At 38.6% G+C, this 25,807-nt stretch overlaps 2 protein-coding genes across 3 annotated transcripts; both read left to right on the top strand.

Annotated features, from left to right (window-relative positions):
- The first annotated feature begins 1,621 nt into the window (after nucleotides 1-1,621).
- On the top strand, nucleotides 1,622-16,302 carry nim1ka (NIM1 serine/threonine protein kinase a). 2 transcript variants are annotated; one of them, XM_088076626.1, is made up of 8 exons: nucleotides 1,625-1,778; nucleotides 5,892-6,119; nucleotides 9,303-9,825; nucleotides 10,399-10,767; nucleotides 10,953-11,065; nucleotides 13,511-13,632; nucleotides 13,783-13,929; nucleotides 14,620-16,302. In XM_088076626.1, the coding sequence occupies exons 4-8, from the start codon at nucleotides 10,457-10,459 to the stop codon at nucleotides 15,376-15,378; spliced, it is 1,452 nt and encodes a 483-aa protein (XP_087932752.1). In that variant the 5' UTR covers nucleotides 1,625-1,778; nucleotides 5,892-6,119; nucleotides 9,303-9,825; nucleotides 10,399-10,456; the 3' UTR covers nucleotides 15,379-16,302. The 2 variants fall into 2 exon arrangements, with proteins under 2 accessions (XP_042344519.1, XP_087932752.1); XM_042488585.2 differs by lacking the exon at nucleotides 5,892-6,119 and having other exon boundaries at nucleotides 1,622-1,778.
- Nucleotides 16,303-17,675: 1,373 nt separating this feature from the next.
- Nucleotides 17,676-25,435, top strand: creb3l3l (cAMP responsive element binding protein 3-like 3 like). Its single transcript, XM_042488844.2, has 10 exons — nucleotides 17,676-17,835; nucleotides 19,589-19,729; nucleotides 20,402-20,795; nucleotides 21,043-21,152; nucleotides 21,355-21,447; nucleotides 21,754-21,860; nucleotides 22,470-22,538; nucleotides 22,652-22,736; nucleotides 22,854-22,947; nucleotides 23,818-25,435. The coding sequence occupies exons 2-10, from the start codon at nucleotides 19,589-19,591 to the stop codon at nucleotides 24,210-24,212; spliced, it is 1,488 nt and encodes a 495-aa protein (XP_042344778.2). The 5' UTR covers nucleotides 17,676-17,835; the 3' UTR covers nucleotides 24,213-25,435.
- The last annotated feature ends 372 nt before the right edge of the window (nucleotides 25,436-25,807 follow it).

The raw sequence follows: 25,807 nt of genomic DNA, 5'->3' as shown, positions 1-25,807 counted from the left end.
GTGTGCTCTACGATGAACATAACTAACCTGTTAGCAAAGGGAATGCCTTTAAACACTATATAAGGGCAAGTTTTGCAGTGTGAAAAGTCTCTGGCTCTGGAGACATGGCACCAAGAAAGGTTGTAAGAAGAAGGACTTGGCGTAGGTCTACACTTAAACAAAGTAAATAGGATTTCTGAGAAATGTATTTAAGTACTAAAAGTAAAAGTACATGGCTGAGTGCTCTCGATCACTCGTAAAATTTTCTCTTACCTAAGAGAGGAGAAAAAAAAATTAACACATTGGTGAATCTCAAAAATCAATGTGCACCAACAAAATAAGTACAAATCATGGATTAAAAATAAGAGACTTTTTTTTTGTAAATTGTTTCTTGCATGACGCTCAAAGACACACAAAACTACAACAGAGACATAACATGACCACAAAGAGACACAAAAAGACACAGTGACACACAAAACCATAAAAAGATGCATAGCAACTTCAAAGAGACACAAAACCTCAAAGCCTGTGTCTTGGCTCCTTTATAGGAGAGGCAGTGGGGCTCTTTGCATATCTAAGCCTGGGGGCCCATTGTCTCATAATCAGCTGTTCTTGACTTTGGAAATTGTAGCGTGACAAATAAAGCAGCAAATACTAAAGAGCTACGTATGGCCAATCCATGACAACAAAGTGATACAGATAAAAGATGTGGAAAAAGCTAGTAAGTGGACCAATTTGGTGAGGTTTTGGCACAAGAAACCCCATTATTATAATAAAAACAAGGCCATACTGACCTCTGAGGTCACCGAGGTCAGGACCTCTGTATTTTTTCTAAGGTGTATACCTAAAAATAACTTAACTTTCGTGTGCCGATTGCAGAAATTTCAGTGTGAAGAGATCAACTTGCTCCTCTGACAGCAGTCGTTGATTGTGTGTGCGAGGGTGGGTGATGAAGTGAATGCTATGCTCTTGTCGTCAATATGCAATCGCTTGTAGACGTAGTGGTTTTTTGGGTACTCCATGGGTGGTAAACCTGCTTGCTTGCAGGCCCCCAAATTTCTTCTGATGGAGTAAAAGTACACATTTTATTTAGGAAATGTAGTGGGGGAAAAGTGGAAGTTTGCAGAAATTCAAATAATCTAGTGCAGTACAGATGCTCCCAGAAAATACTTAAATACTGTAACGAAGTATTATTACTTTACACCACTTGTCAGTATCACACACACAGACAAAAACAGATCATTTATGCTAATGCTCACTGACATGGTTTTAAAGCTGTTGTTATGCATTTTTTGTTCTCTAAATGTTAAAAATTGCAAATATTTCAATCAGGGAAATCAAAAAAACCCTTTTGGACCTCAGTATTTTTGAAAACCCTGCCTACAGCCCTAATAAAACAACTTGTTTTATACAGGAGATCAGTGAGTTTGAGGCCTCCTGCTGGTCCCCTGACCCCACCTTGAACCTCTGCTGTGCTAATAGCCTGGCAGGTGACCATGGTGCGTGACACTCACAGGTTAGGTTACCAGAGTCTGGACAGCTCCTGTGGTACTGAACATAAATGATCCTGCAGCTCGAGCTGTAATGCTCGCTTCTGATTGGTTAAGAGATGCATACTGGACTCCTCAGTCCGCCGCTGATTGGTCGCTTCAGCTGCCAGACAACCGGATTTCCTTCACAACAGACTGAGCCAGGCAGCAGCTGCTGCAGAACCAGTGTCACCGGCCACCGGAGAAAGATGATTTTACAGCGAGGTCGATAAAGCTTGTCGCTACGGGCCCATGAAGACATCCGCACAAGTAAGAGTGATTCACAAATGTCCTCTCTGTCTGTGTGCTGTCGGGTTATAGAGAGAAACGCTCCGGCTCATAGAGACTGGCCTGCTGCTGCGAGGAGGTGTTAACTGTTGACTGTCATTGAGCACCGAGAGACAAATCACTTAATTAATGCACCGCTGCAAAATTCTGCACACGAAAGCAGGTTTGCGTTTGGAAAGTTCTCGCAAAAAAATATATGTATTTAAATTTTAATGTAGGCTATCACACAAAACACAGGGCGACTCACCTTGAAAATGAATCTGTGAAGGTGGTAGCGCTCGTATCATATGGATGAGAATTATTTATTTCTCATAATCTTGTGGTCTGTTTGGATTAAAATGCAGTCATATTTTTGTCATCGTTGTTATAGTATTCAATGCATCACTTCTGATGGGATGACAATGCACCACCTGGCAGTTACGCACGCACGTGACACGCGCAATTTAAGAAATGATCGGGGAACCACCGTGACTCACCGATTAAGCGCACTTGGCCAACTGTTTTGAACACACAGTGTGCAAGGAATTAGGTTAAGGATGGAGGAGTTTCGCTCGAGCACCTGTTGCTTTGTGATGGGTTTATCTTCATGCAGCATCCATCATAACTCAGCTTGTGTCCCATTAAAGGAACACTTTACCAACAAAAATGAACATTTGTATATCAGTTCGACTTGTCGTGTTACTTTGAAACTTGATTTGATTGAACTTTATTTCGAACATGTACAAAAAACAAAACAAAAGTTGAAACTGAGAGGAAAACGTGTTTTTTTCTTCCCTCCATGGAAAATAGAGAACATATTGATTTATTGATTTACTGGGGGTCACCATAAGGCAAAAGTATGCTAAAAACATTTGTCTGAAAGCCATAGCCTACTTGAGTAAAAGTAGGCTACAGATATCTTCCCAGAAAATTACTTTGGTAAAGGTTAAAGTCACCTATTATAATTTTATTTGAGTTAAAGTCTTAAAGTATTTGACATTTACTGTAGTCTACTTAAGCATCAAAAGTAATTTTATGATATTAAATGTAGCCTATAAATGCTGAAAATACAAGTAGTAGAAGATGTTAATAAAAGAGCAAGCTGTCAGAATTATAAGGTTTTTTTCTTCATGACGTACAATAACTTAAAAATGGATCTATATTAAACTTGAAGATAAACAAGGTCTTTTTTGCAACTTAAAGGATTTAAACAACCAAATTTATTTTTCCCCCTCCCATTACCTCATTAACCCACCCATACCCTCCTCCCTACCTCCCCTCCTTCCCTATTTTATAGTAAGTAATTAAATACTAGTAAAAGTATTGAATTTGTTTTAGAAATGTAATTTAGTAAAGGTGAAAGTTGCAAGAAATATAGAAACCTAAGTAAAGTACAGATACTCACCAAAATACTTATTATTACTTTGTTACATTACACCATTGAAAAAAACAACCGTAGAACTGCAGTCTGGCTTTAAAGAGAGTATAGATACGTTTTTACTTTCAGTTCAGTTTTAGTAAAAAATGCATGTGTTTGGGACGTACTCAGTATATGACTGAATAAATGAGACTTGCATTATACTGTGGTCTGTAAACAGATGTTCTGATACATCTTTGCAGTTGTTAAGGTGGTACCCGATCAAGCATTAAATCTATATGTTCTGCGTTTTCCGTTGAGGCATGCAAGAAAAATTAAGTTTTCTGAAATTAAGATAACACAGCATGACTGACTGATATGCAAATAATCATTTTGTGGGTGAAGGTTGCCTTAAAGGGTAGTTTGATTCATGAGACGGCACGCTTTTGTAGTACAGTAGTTTTATCAACACAGACTCATCAAGATAAAAACAGTATTTGTTGAATTATTCCAATAGACTAGACTTCTCGCCTGTGGCTATATGGAAAGGAAAGGGAAGAATGCAGTCTGAAACCATAACAGTTTATAGTGGTTACGCAATGGCTGATTTATTTGCATGCTTTTTGAGTTTGCTAATCGCAAAGAGAGACGGTAGATTTGAATGACTCAGCAGCCAGATTTGGATGTTACAATTACATTAAATGTCTTATCAAAGTGAGCCATCAGAAAGCTCTATGTGTCTTTGAACTACGTGATCTATTTGTCTTTTGGCCAACTTTAGCGTCAATGTGTTGCAATATAAACATTATCTTTTTAAGCTCATTCTTCTCAGTGTAGACCTAGTTTAGAAACTGAATATATTTCTATATTTGTGAGGCAAAAATAGCCCTTTTTAGATTCTGTCTACTTCCGCCTGAATGAAATTTGTTCTCGATTTTTATTCTTTTGATGGTCAATCAGTCAGAGCACATGAAACATTGTGCTTCATGTGTTTTTTCTTTCTTTGATGAAAACCTCTTTGAAGCGCTTACAGTGAACAAAATGCAAACTCAGATGGCTCTTTTAAAGCAGGAAGAAGCAACTGACCAAATAGATTTGGATTTGAACCACCACATGCAGGATTTACAGTGTCTACTACACCATGTTATTGTGCTCAGTGCATACAGTGGCATGGTAACTTTGTTAACGCCTCAGAGACATCTCCAACTCTCTCCTGCTCTCTCTACGAGATGTGCTGAGAACTATTCTGTGTTGTCAGGCATTTACAATGTGAACTAAAGTTTTTTGGTTTTTTTTGCACCAAAAGATGCAAGTATACGGTATAAAAACAGTGCTTAAAACCGTTGCATGGTGTCCCCCACATGTAAAGCCAGGTGTAAAATTTACTTTTAGTGCATCCATTGAGGCCACAAAGGTCAATTTGTTTTTTGGGAAATGTGAGATATTTGCCACATAGATTCCAGAGAGGCCTGGCTCTCTATTCCCAGGGCCTGCAGTCTTCATCGTTGCAGCTCTTTCACTGTTTAGCTCTTTATTCCTGTCAGCCGTGCGTCTCAATTAACACGCTGGGGAGCTTTGTGTGGAGGGAGCTTGCTGTCAGTGTGCGTGCAGTTGTGTGTATGCATTTACATGAGCACGCTTGTGCAGAGGGTGTGTGAATGTGTGTGTGTGTTTGTGCATGAGTTGTCTTTGTACTTGAATGCATAACGGCAGTGAAAACGAGAGAATGTGATACAAGCACAGTCCGGATGAGGGACTGTGTGTTAAAATGACTGGGAGGCAAAGGAACCCCTTTTTACAGATGCACTGTAAAATCTGACAAGTTGATCTTACTTTAAAATAATCTTGGAAGCCAAAGAAAAAGAAAAGTAAATATAACTATTCATCTTCATATATGTTTACTTTTTATTGAGTTGTTAAACGTGCTCAAAATTCAGCTGTATTTACTTAATTTTGTGAGGTTGTTGCAATGTAACAATGACAAGTGCAATTACCTCCTTCTCTCTAAGTGTTAGCTACTTCAGTAAACCAAGTGAGTCCGACTTAACTTCATCATCAAAAAGAGGATTTTGCCAGTGATAAAGTTGGGAGATCTGTGAGTTCTGTTTTGTTGACATATTTGAGAAAATACAAAGATGACTGACTAGTTTGCAAAGAGCAGAATACAGATATGTAGCATAGTGTACTTGGTTTACTGAAGTTGTTAAAACTCAGAAAGATTGATTTAACCAAAGTCATTTTTAAGCTGCAACAAAATCAATTTGATATAATTCAATTTTAAGTAAACTTAACAATTAGGTATAAAGTTTTCATAAATTTAGACTAATAGATATATTTAGTTAAATTTTTAAAGGCAAGTAAAATCATCTTTTCAGATTTCATGATGTAGATGTTCGGTAGCTTGTGATGAGTAACAGGTACTCAGTTCTCAGTAGGCCCAGACAGGAAATCTGTTCTTGGTCCACAGCTTCTGTGGGTGGACTCTCGTGTTTTCGGTTGTTTTATTGTGTGAAGAGGCTGCTGATGCTAGCAGTGTGCTCAGCAGCAAAGCGCACTGGGCGAGTCCTCCTCATCTCTTTAGGGATCCTCAGACAAATGATTGACTGTCTGGTGAACAGGGACCCATACTTGGCAAAGCTATAGTGTTTGCTGATGAAGGGCTGACTGTGTGCACACTCATAAACCTGTTTGCGGTAAGGAGTGTACTGTATTAATTGAGGGAGTTTTTGAACGGTACATTTTTCTGATTCAATCTTCAGAGAGCAAGTTAGGAAGGCTGGATACATCCATGCATTTTCTGCCACTGGGGCCAAGCTCCCGTAACAGCAGGCTCCCTCTCCCCAGCAACGTTTTCCAGCTCTTCCTTAGGGATCCTGAGGCGTTCCCAAGCCAGATAACATATACAATCTCTCCAACATGTTAAAGGTATACCCCAGGGTCTCCTACAAGTTGGATTTGCCCAGGAAACCTCCAAAGGAAGCCTGAGGGTGAGCCCAACCACCCAATAGAGGAAACTCATTTAGCCCACTTGTATCCTGTTAATGTTATTCTTCTTGGCACCATACCCAAAACCTAATGACCGTAGATTCATCCTTTTATATGCATTATCGATACATGCTTATCCTGTTCAGGGCTGACACATAGACAGACAAACATTCAAGGTCACATTCACACCTGAAGGCACTTTGAGGTCACCAATTAACCAAACCTGCATGTCTTTGAACCCAGAAACCCGGGGCCCTCTTGCTGTGAGGCAACTGCACTGCTAACCACTGCTTCACCATGCCACCATACATGCATTTTCAAAATTTCCAAACCCCACTATAAACACCCCTTGCTTGCAGTAATGGATCTTCTGATAGGGGATATAGGCAGCCACCTTTTTTGTTTTTCTAGTTTATTTGTGTTGATTTTTTTCATTAGCTCTTGTTGTTTGTAATAAATACAATGAACATAAAAGATAATTGTAGATTAAGATCACTTACTTAGTCTGACCAGGAGCCAAAAATCCATTTAAAATTATTTCAAACAGAAAAAAGCAAATAAAGCTATTTTGTAAAGCTGAATCAGTTGATATTAGGTATTTTACTTGACATGCAGTATGATTAAAATGACCTAAAGTGCTTCAGCAGTTGATTTTTAGCTTTAATTCATGATCCCACAACATACTGTATATATTTGTTAAGATTTCTAATTCTTCCACTGGTGCTCTCTCGTGCTCTCACTTTGTGTGCCTGTAAATCCATTAGTCTGCTCGCACACATAATTAACATGGGTACTCTGAGGCTCAACGCAGCACTCTGTATCTGTAAACAGGGAACTGTGTGCTCTCTTTCTCGATACTCAGTGCCAGTTAATGCTTAATCCTCAGCATGAAAAGAGACAAACAAACACGCTCGGTCAGTGTCGCCAAGCAACCAGGTAGTTCTGTCATCCAGTGGAAGCAAAGCACAAAGCAATCTGGGTAACTCGTCTAGACCCTCTGTGGAGATACTCTCCACTTTAAGTGATTATCTGTAGGTCCAGTTAGTTATATTTATAAAGGTTGGAAGTATTTTGAATTAAGAAAAGACAATAATTGTAGGGTGTGAAATAGCTAACATACAAAAGCTGTGCATTCCACAAAGATATGTTAACCCTTGTAAACCTGGATCAACATCAGTTTTCACAGGCATTTAAATCTGCGAAACCTGAGCAAATTGTTTTGATTTCTTTTGATAACATGGGAAAAAATGCAACACGCATATTGTCAAGAAATGCCCAACAAATTTAAAGAAATTTTAAAAAAGCTTACAAGAAAATGAACTGAAAAAATGAGACAGAAATGACACAGGGGCAGAAAATTATTAGGAATAAATAAAACACAAAATTCATTTTTATTTCATATTCACAATTAAGTAGAAAGACATTTTTTGCATGTTTTCCAAGTCATTTGTTTGTTGTTGTTGTTTTGATTTTTTGTTATTTATTTATTTATTTGACCATTCTCCTTTTTTTTGCGGCCAATTTTCACGTAATTCTTTAGTAACTTTTAAAACGTGTTTGAAAGAAATTAAGCCAATTCGGTCAGGTTTCAAAGGGTTAACTGATCCTTATTCAGTAAATTAAGTACACGATAGATATACATCTAAAGTTGAAAAATACATTTGTCTGATGGTGAATTTGTCCTCAAACTGTTATTGCGCTGCTCTCATTTTATCTCATGTATGGTTGTCCTGGTCTTTTTATTTGCATATATAAAAGGCTGGTATTCAGGGCTTGTTGCTTTGTGTTGTAAAGTGGAGGCCTCTCCTCTCTTAGCAAGTCTTTTTAGGCTGTCTGAGATCAATGCCTAGATATTCATGGCGCGATGGCAGGAAGGTGTTTGAAGGCTGGGAGACTGTACGCCTCACAAAAGAGAACTGCTTTGATTTACCAGCGAGGCTTTAACATAGATTCATTCATCCTCATACAGAGACGGATGAGAGAGAAAACCTTCCAAAGCACTATGTTACACTGAGTTAACCATTTCTCTTCCCGACTGACACACACCGTGTTATGTCTTAATAACGCCTTATTCAGAAACTGTAAAACTTGCATTTTGCTGCATAATTTTGTGTTATACTGAAGGGGATTTTCCCCACAGCAACTATAACTAATATCCATCTTGGTTACCATTTGCAGCTTTTAAAGAAAAAGAGTAATTTCATTTTTTTTCATCAAAGAATGCAGTCCAAAGTAGGATTTCTAGACTTACTCCAACATATAATATATTGTAATATATTGAATTGTAACCCCTGTATTGTGATAAATATTGACAGATTGTTGCCACATTAGCCTGGTAGCCTGATTGAAAGTAAAAAGTATGCCAACAATTATTCTGTAAAACACTAAGAATCAGCTCACCTCGAATAAGTTCAGTCCAGTTGTGCTCTGATCACGTGGCTTACACTGATATAAATCAGCACTGGAGACAAAACCATTAAATTTAAGTTAAGTTCAGCTAGACAACATATTGTAGCAATGAAAGGTGTTTCGTATGCATCGTATTTTATTTGGCTGTTTTAAATTTTCATCATAGAAAATATATATGTCTGCAAAATCAGGGATCACCTTAACCTCAGATTCACCTTGTTTTTTCCTCCCATGGGACATTGTTAGAGCTTTGTTTTCTGAGCAGCATGCAATTATCGCCTATTTACAAACTATTAAACGTACTGTACGTACTGTACCACACACACAAGGGAGTGACTGTCATCACTCATACTCTCCATTAGAAATGGAATAAGTCTGTCAGGTTGTAGGTATCTTCTTGGAGGTATAAAGGGATGAGGATCTCTGATTTGTTTACTTCGGCTCTCATAGCAACCTAAGCCTGCATCGCCCTTGAAGCAGGACTCAAGCACTGAATGGAGTTAGGATTGCAATACTCCATAACGGACACTCAAGCAGATACTGAACAGGCACACTTGTGTTGTTACACACACAAACTCTTTCACATGAAGGGGATGAAAATCTACAACATTGCAAAATTATAAATATTGTCACAAAGGCATTAGTAGGTAAGAACCTATAAAACAAAACAGATTTAAACATAGTAATGAGACAAGAAAAAAGGAAAGGGAGAGCTACCATGAGCACCAAAGTCACCATTATTCACATTGTTTGTGTCTCTCTTGTGCTTCATTCAGGTGTCTCACCAAGCGACCCCCACTATCAGCCGTCCAACCTCTCTCCTCCAACCCCCCCATCCAGATCCTCTTCCCTCCTCCTCAACCTGTGGCCTATTAATACCCTAGAGACTCAAAAGAGCCCTTTAAAGCTCCGCAGACCGCTCCAGCAAGAGACAACAGTGAGCATGAGTCCACATGACCAATCTGATCTTCAGCCTCATCATCTCTGAAAGCTACAAATAAGGAGAATCAAAGCTGCAACCACAGGAAATTCTTAAAATTCAACAAGACTACAACTGCTTCCCGCTTCAGATGAGAAGCTGATATTGCACTGTGGAGAGGACATTTGCAGCTGCAGCAGTTTGGGGAAATTCTGGATGCAGGATGTGCTCAGGTCCACATGCTGGAGGTTCGGTCCAATTTCGCTGATTCACAGGGGAAAAAAGATAACTTTTGTTTATTGACGCAGTTGTGTGAATAGCTATGAGATTTGAACAAGGACTCAAATGATTCACCGTCTAAATGGCTCACACATCCGAAGGTAAGTTAAGGTTTTTGTCCCATTTGAATGTGCTCTATATTAGAAGATATTAAATGATGATAGTGTAAAAAATGTATTTTGAGCTGCTGCGGGCTATTTAACTTGTCCATGTATAAAATGATATGATTGGAGAAGGGAAATAGAATATATTGGAGTGGGCTTAAAATAAATATATACTTTGCTATGCAGTTAACCCCATGGACCCAAAGAAAATTGGCTAGATTTCTTTCAAAAACATGGGAAGAAGGCAATGAGCAATGAAAAAAAAGAAATGACCCAAAAATTGGCAAGAAATTAGTAAAATGTAGAACAAATTACCTGAAGATTGGTCACCCCCCCCAGGCAATTGCTCATTGCCTGTTTTTCAGGCAGTAGAAGAAAAGAAAACTGATATTGATTCAGGTTTCAAGGGGATAAATAAAAGCAGCAACAAACATATATTTACAGCAGTTTTATTTCTTTTATCATGCCGTTCAGTTTCAGTTTGAAGGGGAGAGAGTCTAAAAGGCACTGGCATAATGTCAGTTCCTGTGCAATAAGCCACAAAAAAATTATTTATTTTTTCTGATCCAGTCCTCCACCACCCCCAGCCATGACCTAAGCCCACGCCACCCTGGGTGTCCCTTGGAGGATGACTGCTGTCTGCCCCTCCGAGAGCAGCCCAGAAGGGGCTGAAGCCGGGGCCAGGACAGCAGTCTCCCGGGTGCCGGGGGCAGTTGGCACTGCTGGGAGCATCTCAGTTTCTGGTACCGAGACCGGAGAGTCTAATGGAGACTCTGTCTGCGGTTCAGTTGGAGGCACAGCCGTGGTCACTGGTGGCCATAGGTACGCCCGCTGGAGCCGTCAGGACAGCTCGGACATCAACACAGATGATGAGGGAGCCGCTATCCGCCGCCTCACTCCACTGGAAAGGTTGAATCTGGATATGTGCCAGGATGAAAGGTAGGGATCCTAAGATGAAGTAATAATCATCTTTTTAATAGGATCACTGAAAGTTATATTAAAATCAGGGTTTTTTCGTATTTATTTATTTTTTTTTACTCACCAGGTGGTTTAAGTTTTACAGTGGTGGCTCCACTATAAAGAATATCTAGTTTGACATCTTTTCTCATATAATCTGCTCTCAGGGTGGTCCGTGAGTTAACAGTGGGCAGAAGAATCGGCTTCTACAAAATTCGCGGAGAGATTGGCTGTGGAAATTTCTCCCATGTCAAGCTAGGAATTCATGCGCTCACCAAAGGTAAGAAAGTGCAGGACATGAGTGAAATATAACCGTTAAAACATGTGCACTCAAGTACAGGAAAACATTGAAGACTGACAATCATACTGAGTTAATATTAACATATTATAGTGATAAAAGTCATTGCTAAAAGCCAAAACACATCCATGTAAAGTCAAGAATCTTAAGTAAGCTCCTATTCGCTCTCTGCTCCGTTTTTTTTATTGGATTTAAGTGATAATTTGGCCGATGAGCTGTTTCCATCAATGGGCTGCAGCACCAACAAGTGTGTCCTTATGTAGCAATTCACTAACAAGGCGATGTGTGCCTGGCCAGGGGGCTGATTCAGCCGCACAGAGACAGACTGTCTGCTGCCCTTGAACAGATGGATTGATTAGAGATCTCCAGTTTCCTTAGCGACGGCTAAAATTGCTGCGTGCCTCATCAAAGGCAACAGAGAGGGATGAAATCGAGTGTGTATATTTGCGTTTGTGTGCGTGTGTGAGTGCTTTATGTTTTTAGTGTTATCTTCTCTTTACTGCATGTGAGTGCTATGCTATGTGTGTGTGTGTGTGTGTGTGTGTGTGTGTGTGTGTGTGTGTGTGTGTGTGTGGGGATGTAAGTGGTATCATTTAGCCCTTCAAAAACAATATGAGCTGCGATGCATTTTGAATGCTCCTATTGAAAGCTATGTCACAGCTGAAAGGGAGCCTAATACCAGCCTGAATAATGCATACTGACGCACAATTAGATATCTCAACACCATTTTGCCTCTTAAGAACTTTTCTGTATTCAGTTACCTGAGGTCTATTTAGCGTCTCCTTATGAAAGATTTAACAGAATACAGTAAAGATATCAGCTGTTTGAATTTGATATATGTAAAGTATTTTAATCTTTATTGACTGTAAGTCTTAAAATGTGCACTATAATCTCCTCTTAACACACTTTTGAAGGTGGTAAGTTAACCCTTTGAACCTTCAGCAAATGACCAACTTGGCATGTCCCACAAATGTCCCATAAATTGCAAGATATTGGTGACAAGAAAAAAAAATGTTGTTTTGTTTTGTTTTTTAAGGAGAAGATTGTTAAAAAACTATCCAAAATATTGGGAAAATGTCATGAAAACATTATTTATAATTCTAATAATTTTATATTTAAAATTATGTTACAGAAAGAAATAATAAAGGATATCAAATAAATACATATTTGTGTTATTTATTTTTATCTTTTTGGTGCACATATGTCTCAGGTAATTTTCTTATTCTTATTTATTTTTTATTTTGGGCCATGGCTTGTTAAGTTGCTTATTGCCTTCTCCCCATGTTTTTAAACAAATTCAAACCTATATGCTCAGGTTTCAGAGGGTTAAATTTGATACCAGGATAATGTAGCTGCCTCAGCACTCTGTGCTCCTGTCATATTTAATCACCACCCTCCATATCTGCTCAGACCTGCAGTCACTGCAGTATTATGGAAAAAAGGAGCAATTTTTATTCATTTACGAAAGCGACTAGCCTTTACAGATGAGGCTTAAAGTGAGAATTGACCCCCTGGGAGAACATAATCAAGAAAATTGGTTTTCTGAGGGCAGCTAATCCTCCATCAAATTATGTAGAGGAGAGCATCAGGCTCGGTGACTTCAGGGGCAATTCTGCGTTTGCTGGGTGTGACCAGGCTCACATTTTCTATCCTATCTACATATGATTTGTGTAACACATGTCATGCATAATTTCTCATAAAAGTGGGACTTTTTAATGATGATGAATGCAATGGGAGCACTTATACTCTGATTTTAAAAAGTCAAAGTTGAGTTTTTTATTTCGGTTTCATGAGCAAATTTCTGTTCAAATTAAATGCCCCTTTAAAGAATTTCTCTGCATGCTTTTAAATGAATTACAACTGACTCTTTCCAATAATCTCTTACCTTAACCCTTTGAAACCTGAGCAGATTGGCTTGATTTCTTTTAAAAACATGGAAAGAAGGTAATGAGTAACTTAACAAAAACTGTAATTGAATTTTATTTGTAAAATGCTGTAGGAATATGACCAAAAATTAGCAAAAGAAAAAAAAGAAAAAGAAAGAAAAGTAATGGAATAAACACAGAAAATGACCTGGCAAAAAAATAAAAATAATAAAGAAAAATAATAATAATACTAATATTATATAGTAATATTTTTGCAATCTAATTTAAAATTTTTTGTTAATATCATTACAAATATAGTTTTGTCTGTATTTTTCCTTTATTCATTTGATATTTTATAGTAGTAGTTTGTAGTGGTCATTTTCTGGTCACCATTTATTTTTTTTTCATTTTACTTTTTATTTTTTTGCAATTTGCATCAAACGTCATACCAAGTTGCTGATTGCCTTTTTTTTCTCCATGTTTTTGAAAGAAATCGCATTTTAGAGGTGAGAAATGCTAATTCAGGTTTTAAAGGGTTAATTTCCTCCCTTTCCATCATTAGACAAAGTGGCCATAAAGATCCTTGACAAAACTAAGCTGGATCAGAAGACCCAGAGACTGCTGTCCAGAGAGATCTCCAGCATGGAGAAGCTACACCATCCCAACATCATACGCCTCTATGAGGTCCGGCTCATACACACACTCACATTGATTTAAATGAACTTCATGTGATCCCATGGGGCCTCCACAATGATCTCTATATTCGGCCCCTGACATTGGATATACGTCTTGCTAATGCACTCTGACCTTCTGCTCATCCTTTCTCTTCTTAAGGTGGTGGAGACGTTGTCACGTCTACACCTGGTAATGGAGTACGCAGGGGGAGGGGAGCTCTACACCAAGATTACAACAGAGGGGAAACTTTCTGACACTGACAGCAAGATTGTCTTTGCTCAGATCCTGTCTGCTGTTAAACACATGGTCAGTGCATACACGTTTGTATTGATGTGGTATGTTTAAGTAACAGAAAACAATATGAATGTAATTTATATGAGATTAGTCAAATAACTGCAATATGAACCATTACGATGACAACCTATGCTGTCTGCTACATAATGGTAATGATATGTATGTTTATCTATATTCTTTGCTGCTACAATGACCTGATTTAGCGAGGGAAGGTCATTAAAATTTTGTCTACTCTCCTTATTTAATTAATCTCCTATGACATTTTCTGTTAGTACAGACTTCTTAAACACTGCTGGATTTGATGCATCACAGGACCAACTAACAATGAGTAAAAGAAAAGATTACTTGGACTTCAAACTCACCAACATATTAAAAAATCATCTGTGAGTAGGAGAGGATCCTGAAATATCAAAACTTGGTGACCGATTAAACAAAATATTCTTTTAATTCTTAACTATTTGTGTCTGATCTAAAGCTTGATTACCAGGTTAAGAATTCTTAAATTCTTAAACCTTATTGAAAACCCAGATAGTACGAAAATGCAAATAGTGTTCATTTCAAAAGTGTGACTGCTGGACTCAAGATGTCTGTTCCTTCACTAAAAAGTCAACTCTCAGTGTCTGTGCACTGGCGGCTTCAAATTTCCACATCACACTGGTGAAAGTATTTGGCTCTTTCATAATTCTCCTTGTTCTCCCACAGCATGAAAACAACATCATCCACCGTGACCTGAAGGCAGAAAACGTCTTCTACACCAGCAGCTCTTGTGTCAAGGTGGGAGACTTTGGCTTCAGCACGCTGAGCAGACGCAGCGAGACACTCAACACATTCTGCGGCTCTCCTCCTTACGCTGCGCCCGAGCTCTTTCGGGATGAGCACTATGTTGGCGTCTTCGTGGACATCTGGGCCCTGGGGGTGATGCTGTTCTTCATGGTGACATGCACCATGCCGTTCAGGGCTGACACTGTGGCCAAACTGAAGCGATGCATCCTGGAGGGGGCCTATGTCATGCCCTCATGGGTGCCAGAGGCATGCCAGAGGCTGATCAGGGGAATCCTCCAGCCCATACCGACTGACCGCTTTACAGTGGAGCAGATGATGAGCTGCGAGTGGCTGCTCCCTGTGGACTTCCCACGTGCCATGGAGCCCTTTAAACTAGACCCATCCTACCTAGCAGAGAGTGATCCGTCTGAGCTTTTGGAGGAAGAGGTGGAGGTAAAAACAGCGCTGGAGACACTTGGGATCACCTTAGAACACATCCTCAACAACCAGGGGAAAGACTGCAGGAGCTCCATCACAGGGGTCTACAGGATCCTGCTGCACCGTGCTCACAAGAAACGGGCTGTTGAGAGCATTCCTGTGGTCACAAAGGTAGCCGGACCAGCTACAAGCAGTAAAAAGGAAAGGCTAAAAGTGTATCGTAGTTTAAGGCACACATCTAAACTCTGTGTGATTCTGTGACAAAATGCTCCGCTTCGCTCTGGAAATTAATTGACTTTATCGCCTGGGATGAGATTGCATGGATTTCATTAGGAATAAAAATTTCAAAAAAGTGCTTTTCAGTCCAGCAGTTTAAATTGAAATCATGGTATGTGACCCCACTCCGCTTCTGAAATCTGGGATTTCTTACTTTAGTATCTTTCTTCTAGTAAGTGATATTAGTCTCTGTGAGAATGTTGTTGCCGGTGAAACATTATTGTCTCCCTTTTTGACTGGGACATGGACCTGTAATGCTCTGATACTGCAATACTCATGAGATTTGGAAATGTTATGATATAAATTATTTGAGTAAACATAATGATGATGAGATGGCAAACTTTTTTTAATTTGCATCATGCAGGCAGCCGGATATTTATAGCCAATACACATTCTATGCTCTGTTGTGCTGGGACACCAATAAACACCTTGAGAAATCAATGTAGCATAAGCCTAAAGAAAAGAGTTAGAAATTTACAGCATTATGCTGAAACAATAAACATGCAGTCAGTACATGAAAAACAGTGTCTTTAATGTTTAAATGCACTTTTCTTCCACGCCTTAGTTTTTTTTAATCATGTTACAGAATCAGCCAGACTGGTTTCATTATACTCCTTAATGTTTGTGATGACATGAATAGAGATCTAACCTTCTTATGTGATGTATCTCTGTGAGATGTTCCTGCTGTTTGACTGACTGACATGAATGACCTCACTCTGTTTTTCCTGAAATGAAAATAAATGTCATTACTCTACAAATACATCCATTTAAAACACCAACGTTTTTGGTTGTTCATGTGGCAAAATCAATTTTCAGTTTGACAATTTCAGTATGACTTTCAGTAATTAGTTTTTTAAAATTATCTGATGCCATGTTGATGCTCATGTCTTCATTAAAATACATTTAAAATCCGAATGCATCAGTCTTTTTTAATGAAATATTTATGAAAGCTGCTTGTGTGTACATTTTATCATTTTAAAAGTATGCTCTAGAGGTGTATTCTGGTACTTTGCTACCATATTTTTTGCAAATATTTTGTTTAATTTAACAGAAAAATATCACAACATAATGCAGTTCATGCAGACTCTTCAGTATGTTATTTTTATAGTAATCTGTGACACCCATGTCCTGGCTGACCTTGTCAGGCAGTGTGCTGATGTGGGAGCGTCGTTGCCTTGATTATGCTCACCTGGGCCGTGCAGGGTTTAAAAGCTGGGAAAGGTGTTTAAATTGCTCTCTCCTTCCTTCAACCGACATCCACTCTACATCTTTGCCTTTTGCTTTTTTATCTTCAACTCCTCCACAGCACAATTTGCTGATTTCAACACTTTGTTGTTCATTTAAGTGACTTAGTTTTATACATTGAATAAATTATTTACATAAATAAATTGTTTGAATTTTGAAGATTTTTGGGAGCATCACATAAAGATTTTTGTTATTGTTTGGTTACTTTGGCATATTTTTTGTGGTTATTGGAAAGGAACAGCATTTGTCACCACTTTGTTTGGTTTTCAAGCCCATTTGTTTGGAATTAGGAAGAAAAAAGTACTGGTGCATGTAACTGGTGAATATAACTACATAAATTTGAAGGAGTCATTCATTTATTCATAAAACGCATTGAAAAATGACAATTGACTCAAGTGCTGTACAATTAAAAACATTTTTTTTTAAAAAAAAAACCAAAAACTATAAAGATAACACAGGAAAACACATGATAAATAATAAACAAAGACAAAAGCATAATAAAGAAAGGCCACACTGGTAATGAAATAATAATAATATTAATTTTATCATTTGTCTGTCCATCCCATCCTCCGTTCCTTTCCTCTTTTGTAGTGAGTAAATGTTTAGAGGAAATATATTGGAGTAAGAGTAAAAGCGAAGTTTGACAGAAAAATAAAAAGCCAAATAAAGTACATAAACTTCCAAAAAATACTTAAGCACTGTAACAAAGTATTAGTACTTTTACATTACAGCACAGATTATAAATAAATACAAATAGCACAGTAAAAGCACAAACAATAGCCTATAAACAACCTAGTAGACACATGAAAATCAGTTTAAAAGACAAAAGGACAAAACTTATACTACCTCTAATAATTATTATAATTTTGGATATGCATTTTGTATTTTAATTTGCTGTATTTTGCTGCAGTCACTTATGTGTATGTGGAAAACAGAAAAATCATGAGTACCGTACATGGTAGGATACCATACTACAATTCCCAGAATCACCAAGACCATTTTTCTTAAGATTACGTACCATTGCACGTACTCATGTCCGCCTTTACGTGATGACGCAATTTTTGCCTTGTTGGAAGGTGGTTTCGGGAGGAAGAGCTGTGACGGTCGACTGTAGCGGTGAAGAAACGCTGAGTGGAGAAACCAAGAGACACCGGGACACACTCACTCGAAAGATATTTTATCTGCTGTCATCTAACGGTAAGAAAACGTCGGCATTAACTGTATTTACTGTTTTTTCTCTGTGTGTTTAATGTCACGAGGGACCACGCCCTCGTAGTGATAAAGATCATGACAGGATTATTAAGCTAACACCAGCCGGCTCGTCGATGTGGAGGCATTTCCTTGTTTCTGCCATTGGAGTATATAATGCAGTCGTTTTTTTCTGCTCTTTAAAACAACGAGCTCGGGATTTCTATATGGCTCGTGTTCTCAGTGCCACGTTAACTAGGTCAGCTTGGTTGTGACTTGTGTGAAATGCTGCAACACCATGCTTTTATTTTGCCAGACAACAAAGGCCACCTACATCCGGACTGCATTCGTTTTTTTGTTGTTGTTGGGTTTGTTTTTTTGCTCTTTTACCTGTACATGCACTCCTGCACAGAACTAGTCTTTTCCTGGGTTTAAGTATGTGTCTTATTTGTTTTGACACTTGATATTGTATTCACATCTCGTGACAAAGGCGTGTGTGGGGGGCGGGGCTCCATATGAGATGAGGTCATGATGGGAGCGGAGCAATGATGCAACATGCAACTGTCAACATGGCACTTAAGGATACGTGTTATTGACTCAGTAACGTGGAAGTTTAATCTGTCATACTTAAGATACTAAATATTGTGGCTGCAGAGGCCATTACACTCCTTACAGTCTAAACAACATCCACATGCACCTGAAGCCTGCACATGGAGGGGCGAGCTGCAGAGCAGAGCCCAGAAAATCAGTCACTTACTGTTTTACCATCACTATATTAAAAAAAAAGAAATGACATTACAGTGCTCTCCACATACTCAAATACATCCCAGATTAAAACAAGCATACAAATAAATAATAATAATAATAGCAATAATAATAGTGATGATAAGATGATGATGACAATAATTAAAATAGGAAAAATAAAGGGAAGAAAGAAAGAAACATCAACAAAAAATCCAACCATCTATATTAAAAAAGGCAGATTCATTTAGAAAGGTGTCCAAGTTCTCTCAATTAGACTGACAATCACTCTTTTTTAATATATTTTCTGTTGTCCTTTGACACGAATAAATAAACGTATAACTGTAATACTGTCCAGATTCTATTACAGATTGACTAAAATGTTATGTTATGTTAGTTCAAAGATATTTCTGTAAATTTACAATGAGAGGGCATTTTGCCAGGTAAGTGTCTTAGAAAATAAATAATAGCGAAAAAAGAAAATAAAAGTGAAAAAAGTCAAAATTCTCAGATTCCAGCCTCTTAAATAGAAATGGAATTGTTGTTTTTTATCAACCCAATAGTTCACTGAAATAAATCATTAGTTGCAGCCCTACAAATCTGTTATGCAGCCTATGAGAAAAATAAATGACCCAACATCCCAGACAGTGTCTTGTCTGGTATAATACTTGTGTTATTGTACTAAAATTATATAAACATAAATGCCTTGGTTAAAGGTATACTATGCACGATTTTAAAAATCAAAGTATAGACTCATGCAGAAGTTATCCTTCTCAGTTACCTTATGACCCACTAGCGTGTATGAGCGTGTACACCCACAGTACTCAGGTGAGGTAAGGCTTTATTAAAAGGTACGATTGTTAGCCCTGTAGCATGCATTTAGGAGAAATGATGCTGAAAAACACAAATATAGCAAGGTGAAACACCACATGAAAGTGAATCAGGGGTGGCTTCTACTTTCACTTTTGCTGGTGACCGTGTTTGCAAACAGCTGACAGTGATCCACATGCTGTTTTTACAGATGTCAAGCACTGACGACCTCCCAGACATGGATGGGACAGAGCTGTTGGGGCTGCTGTTCCACAGTGGACAGGACGGATGTACTGAGCCACTATTTCCTGATGAGAACGGGCTCATTGAATCCTGGCTGTCTGAGCAAGATGTAAGACTTCATTCACAGAAAAGAAATATAAACAGGTTTCCTGCGGATGCTTAAAAAGTCTTAAAAGGCATTTAATCCATTAATCTAAATATAAGGCCTTAACTTGAATTGAAATGTATTGAATCAATCTTTCAGAAGTCTTAAAAATGCTCAGACATGGGAAGTAGGATTACAGTTTATTAAACTGTAAAACTGCTTATTAAAGTGTGTCTTTTCTGACATTGCATTGCAAAAGCTCACAATAATGGGTAACTTTAAAGAAATAATAATAATAGCAGTACTGAGTTTCTCTTGCATTCACATCACCAAAAAGTCATGTTATATGTTTCAGCTATTTACTTTTAAAATAAAATTCTCCCCAACCTTAAGTAATTGATATCAGTTCATGTTTTTTTCCTTCAATATTGGCTACTGAAAAAAGGTTAATTAAATGATAATAAATTAAATAATTATAATAATAATTTTTTTAAAAAAAAGAAGAAAATCTGTAAAAGTCTTAAATCCCACTTGTCCGTAGCAGTAGGAACCATGAATAAACTAATGAAGTTGGATAAATTGCCATGTAAGACAGTATGTACCCTCATCTTTTCTTTTTATTTTTGGATTACTCAAAATTCTTCTTCTGTGTATTTTCAAACTCTGTGTAGCTAACACAGCTTTATTTTCTCCCAGATGCTGACAGGGATGGACACTGAAGACTTTCTGTCCAGCCTGTTAGAGGGAGAGGACAACATGGAGACTTTCTGTCCCTCTCATTCTCCCTTGGGCAGTGACAGCGGCATTTCAGACGACAGCAGCACTGGAGTTGGAAATAACAACCTCCCAGGATGCCCGAGTCCCCAGGGCAGCGACAGTGACGTTGTGCCCAGTCCCAGCTACTCCGAGCCCAGCCCGGTGCACTCGGACCCTGCCATGGCCCCAGGAGAGCTGCACACAGAGAGCCTGGACGTCCTGACAGTCCAGGCGGATCATAGCTATTCTCTGCTGCAGAGCGGAGGCAGGGACATGGATGCCCTGCAGAGTGTGAGGGCAGAGAAGCCAGATACAGATGTCTTCATTGATCTGGGTATGTTACATCCGAAAACTCTCTGATTCAGATGTCATTTGTGAGTTCTATAGACTGAGAAACTGGAATATTTAAAGCTTATCCACTCAGCTGCGTGATATCCACTTAAATCCCTACAAAAACACCAGATTTAGAGAACATTTTGTGTGAGAGCTGCTGCATACATAATCAACGATGACGCACTTACTTGCCGAGCAGATCGGTGTGGCAGATTAAGTTCATTTTAAATCTGTTTGTCTTGTATCAGATGACTTGGTGAGTGAAGCCATGGAGGAGGACATCACAGACGAGCTGCCGTGCACTTTAGCCATAGAGGACTCAACACAGGATTCAACTCAAGCCAACAAAACAGACCAGGTCAGTTTTCCCAGTTTTCCTGATTTTTTTTCTTTCTTTTTTTTGTCAAACTGTAGAGTTTGTGTGAAAGTTTTCATTTGATATGACTCATTTATGTTTGTAACATGATTGGAAAGATTTTTCTTTACCTGTTCTTTGCATGTTGCACGCTGCAAATGTGGTACTATCTAATACAAGTGAGTAAAATTGTATCTCTCTTTAGTTCCAGTTTAAAGAAATTGTCCTTACTGAGGAGGAGAAGCGGCTTTTGGGAAAAGAGGGAGTAACTATTCCCACACACATGCCTCTCACAAAGGTAATTTATGCCAAAAAAATGTATTTACTTGAGCTGATCGGCAGCTTGTAAACTTCTCTGAATAAGAACATCTGCTGCTGGTACATCAAATGTTCATTTTGTTGCAATTTTTTTAGAATAAAAACTGAACATTGTTATTTTTATTGGCAAGAAATGGATGTTTTTGTTTTGTATCTTGGTATGATAGCTTTTTTAATTCAACATGGATTTTCTGTCTGTCTGCGGCACAGCTGCTCAAGGCTGTTATATAAATATCGTCATCTGTCATGTCAGCATTGTGGTGAACGCCTCCTCTCTGTGTATTAGGCCGAGGAAAGGACCTTGAAGAGGGTCAGGAGGAAGATCCGCAACAAGCAGTCTGCTCAGGAGAGCCGCAAGAAGAAGAAGGTTTATGTTGACGGACTGGAAAACAGGTGAGATGATGAGGCGACTATAAATGAAAATTGAATTCTCTTTATTAAATTCTTTAACACAGATAAAAATGCTTCTGCATCTGTTTTTAGGATAGCAGCCATCTGTCCACAGAGCTTTCTCTACGCTACTCTGTATTGGCACTTAATCTAGGGACCAATTCCTTGCACATTTTTTATTCACTTGACCAATATAATGGCAGTTTTTTAAGAATATCTTATATTCATAGTGTTCTTCAAGTTCCACCTGTAATTCATTTGATCAGCATTCAAATACATTCATGATCAGATAGCATGGCATCATAGTTAGCTGTAGCACGAAATATAATAATGATGGTCTTATCAAAGTTGTTTTCAGATCATTTTCTGTAGTCAACTAATTGATGAATTTAATCGTTTTAAAGTTTTTTTTTATAAATAAGGAGTTGTCGCGGCTCTGTTAAGCTCATGAACACACATTGCAGGGACGACTTCAAGAACTGAGAAACCGTTTTGCCAGCACAGCTCCATGTCACTTGTTATTTTGGCAGTGATTTATTGTTTGTCTTTGATTTTTGAAAATTATCAGAATTGTTTGTTTGGATAAATATACTTATTACTGAATTATCACAGGGTTGCCATCTGTACTGCGCACAACCTGGAACTACAGAAGAAAGTCCAGATGCTCCAGAAACAGAACGTGTAAGAACACTAAGATATTACTTCTGCATTAGTAATTAAAATAAAGTATCTAGAAAGTGTTCTCGAATCTGCTGACAGCTGTTACATAAAATGTGTCCTCTTGGTTGTTACAGCTCCTTGATAGAGCAGCTGAGAAAGCTCCAGGCGATGGTGAAGATGTCGACTATGAAGGCCAGCACAACCAGCACTTGTGTTATGGTAAATTAATTGTCTTCTTTTTCTCCTCTGATTATTTTTCCTGTATTAAGCGAGTCTTTCCTTGTCATGCGGCAGTTATTGTCCTTTGCTCACTCTCGTCTTGGGTTTGTCCTTCAGGTGTTCCTGCTCTCTTTCTGTCTCATCATCTTCCCGTCAGTCAATCCGTTTGGTGGGAACAGAGAACAGAAGGAAATCTACACACCCTCCTCCAGTGAGTTACCCTCAAATAAAATACCTCTGTAGACGTGTTTTTGGTACCCAGATTTTGTTGGATTCATCATCAAGATAGTACGGTCGGGTAGACAATAGCTCCTGTTACTCTGCCTGTTGAAGGCGGTAATCTCGTGCTGTTATTCCACCTCGCCAGCCTGTATTAAAGGTGTGATTGTGGGATTGGGGGACAGAGTTGTCTCGCGTTTAAGTTCTCAACAGATAGTAACAGTGGTGTATCAACGTCTGTGTAAAAAAGGGACAGCCAGCAGGATGAGACCTTACCCAAAATGAACATGATGTTTTGACATGTTATGTGTGTGACTCACCGCTGGGAGATTTTAAAAGCAGCTAGCTAGTTAGCAGCTAACTCAAAGAAAAACAGTCAGCAGCTGAAAATGTCAGTGAGGTCAGTACCCTCCGAGCAGAGGAGGAGACAAACTGCCATATAATGGACAGAAAACTATACCTGTCGCCCGTCTTTGGCTGCCAGAACGCCGGCACGCTATCTCAAACTGTGCTGATGTTTTTGGAGTATGTGTTGATGTAGAAAACACATGCCTAATGTATATCTTTGCTTTTAATGCACACTTTAATGTCTACCTCACTTGTCACGTTTTATCAGTGCATTTTGTTTTGATGTAATCAGGGCGTCCTTGTAAAGGAGAGTTTGCTCTCAAATATAGGTTAAATAAATGAAAATAAATCACACACGGGGGCATCATGTGCGCTCAGTTCTAAAGTGTATAATTGCAAATCCGGCGTGATGAAGAGACTTTGTTGAGTTTTGTTGAGATTTCTATTGATTTTCTTTTTTTTTTACTTTTATGTTGGTGAAGCTCTGGTAACCATTTATTGTTCATTTTTGCAGTCATCTCCCGGACTTTGCGCTCCCTGCCACTAGAAAGCACAGATGCCATAGCCTACCTTGAGCCTGAAGAGGAGGAGCTTCTCCTCGTGCCCCAAGCAGAGGTGGAGAACGCCAAAGCCATCTTCGCCGGCGGTCAGAAGAATCACACCCCCGACTACCAGAGAGTGGAGCAGCCTGACTCAGAGACAGGTGTCAACAGCAACTCCTCGGCAGACTTCCCCAGCCCCGCGCAGGCTGCAGAGATGAAGCCGGGGCCGGCGGGCGGAGTAGGCGCTTTACAGGAAGGAACCATTGAAGCTGCAGTAGCGTATGAGGTCGCAGGATCCAAGGATAACTGGATAGACCGGAACCCGCCGTCTGTCATATTACAGCAGCGTCGCTCAGATGAGATGTAGTAGGGAGCTGTTGATCGATATAACCAGCAGAGGGAGCCATATTCCTAATGTTTTAGGTACCAGAGGGAAGCTTAAACTTATACAAGGACAAAGGGAACTTAACAGTAATCATAAGGATACGGGATCGGTGTCTGTCCCTACTTTTCCCCTTTAACAGCCTTCTCAAGTACTACTGTTACTTTATTTGCACTTTGTTCTGGTTTATTTGTTCCAATAGGTAAAAAGAACTGGAGAGATATTTCCACATTTCAGCAAACTACTTGAAATTTACACTACTGCCGCTGACCAAAATTTGTAAATTGGCTGGCGCCACTGCAGGAATTTTTTTTAAAATAATAAACTGGCAGTAGATTACTTAAAGAGAAGTATCACTTGATGGCATTATTATTTATCACCAAATTCTAGGGGGAGCTTTGTTTGACTCACCTCCAGCAGATCCAAACACATGCTGCTCGTGAATGACTCTCCCGTAGTAAATTATTGTGAAAAGAACTAGCCAGAAAAATCCATTGCATAGTAGAATATAGGCTGCTTGATTCTCATAAAGCTTGATCAAAGTGGTTGTTTGACCACCGTAATGCTTAAGCCATTGCAGGACATTTGGCCATTTAGACTTGTAAAGTTTGTTAGTATTTCCCTTGTAACAAGGGTATCCATGTTTCTTTTAATTTTGGAATGCTATGTTTTTATGTTGTACAGTAAAGCAAGAAAAATGTCTGCAGAATATAAAAAAGGCCACTGAACCCTTAACTGTGTCTTTGTTAGCCAACCCCAGTCTACCCCCACTATCTCCTTTTCAACCTCATGGGACAGATCTTACCTTTTAAACATGTCTGAGATACCGTAGCACCTGAGTGCACAGGATAAGGGGTTTGATATATTTGCTCAGTAAACCGTGTTGCAGTAAAAATATACTCAAAAATGTAATGACCTGTTTTGTCAGTGAGGCATTTTTGTCTTTTTTTGTGTATTTCTTACGTTACTATCAGTGATAAATGGAATCTAAATGGTATTGGAACTGCTTTTTGTTTATAATCAACAGTCAATGAGATTTTAAGTGTTGATCATGTTGAGCAAATGCACTGATATTTGATGTACTCTGAGAATTAAATGTAAATACGCTTAAATGATTGTAGCTCTTCTGTACATTTGAACTCTTAATGTATAAGACATGTCTGGACATCTATAATAATAAACTTTTTATATATCAGAATAACCAAGAATTGTCTTTGTTATTGATGAAGGAATAGAAGAATACATGTTTATCCTTAACTTTACTTCATTTCTCAACTTGAGGAAGCTGTTGACCATTCAACACACATGTTGAACTTACATGTAAATGAGACAAAGTTGGCTGACGACAGACAATCCCTGACTAAGTGACATTTCTTTAATGAATATTTTAAATATTCAATACATAACAGTACAGAGCAAATGGTAGAGTGTACAATTAACCCAAATGCAAAAAGTGCAGAAAATAACTGTGAAATTAGTTATTTGGATAAGTGTTAAGTGAATGATTTCCTGTGAATATTGTAGCGGAAATAATTTTTCCTGATATTTGTAGGAACTTTGGAACTTTTAATGTAATTATA

The sequence above is a fragment of the Plectropomus leopardus genome, chromosome 4 (assembly GCF_026936395.1).
Source record: "Plectropomus leopardus strain MGB_pleo_1.0 chromosome 4, ASM2693639v1, whole genome shotgun sequence".
In the NCBI taxonomy this organism is placed as follows: Eukaryota; Metazoa; Chordata; class Actinopteri; order Perciformes; family Serranidae; genus Plectropomus; species Plectropomus leopardus.
The sequence above is the reverse complement of the archived record's forward strand: the minus strand, read 5'-3'. Positions and strand labels throughout refer to the sequence as shown.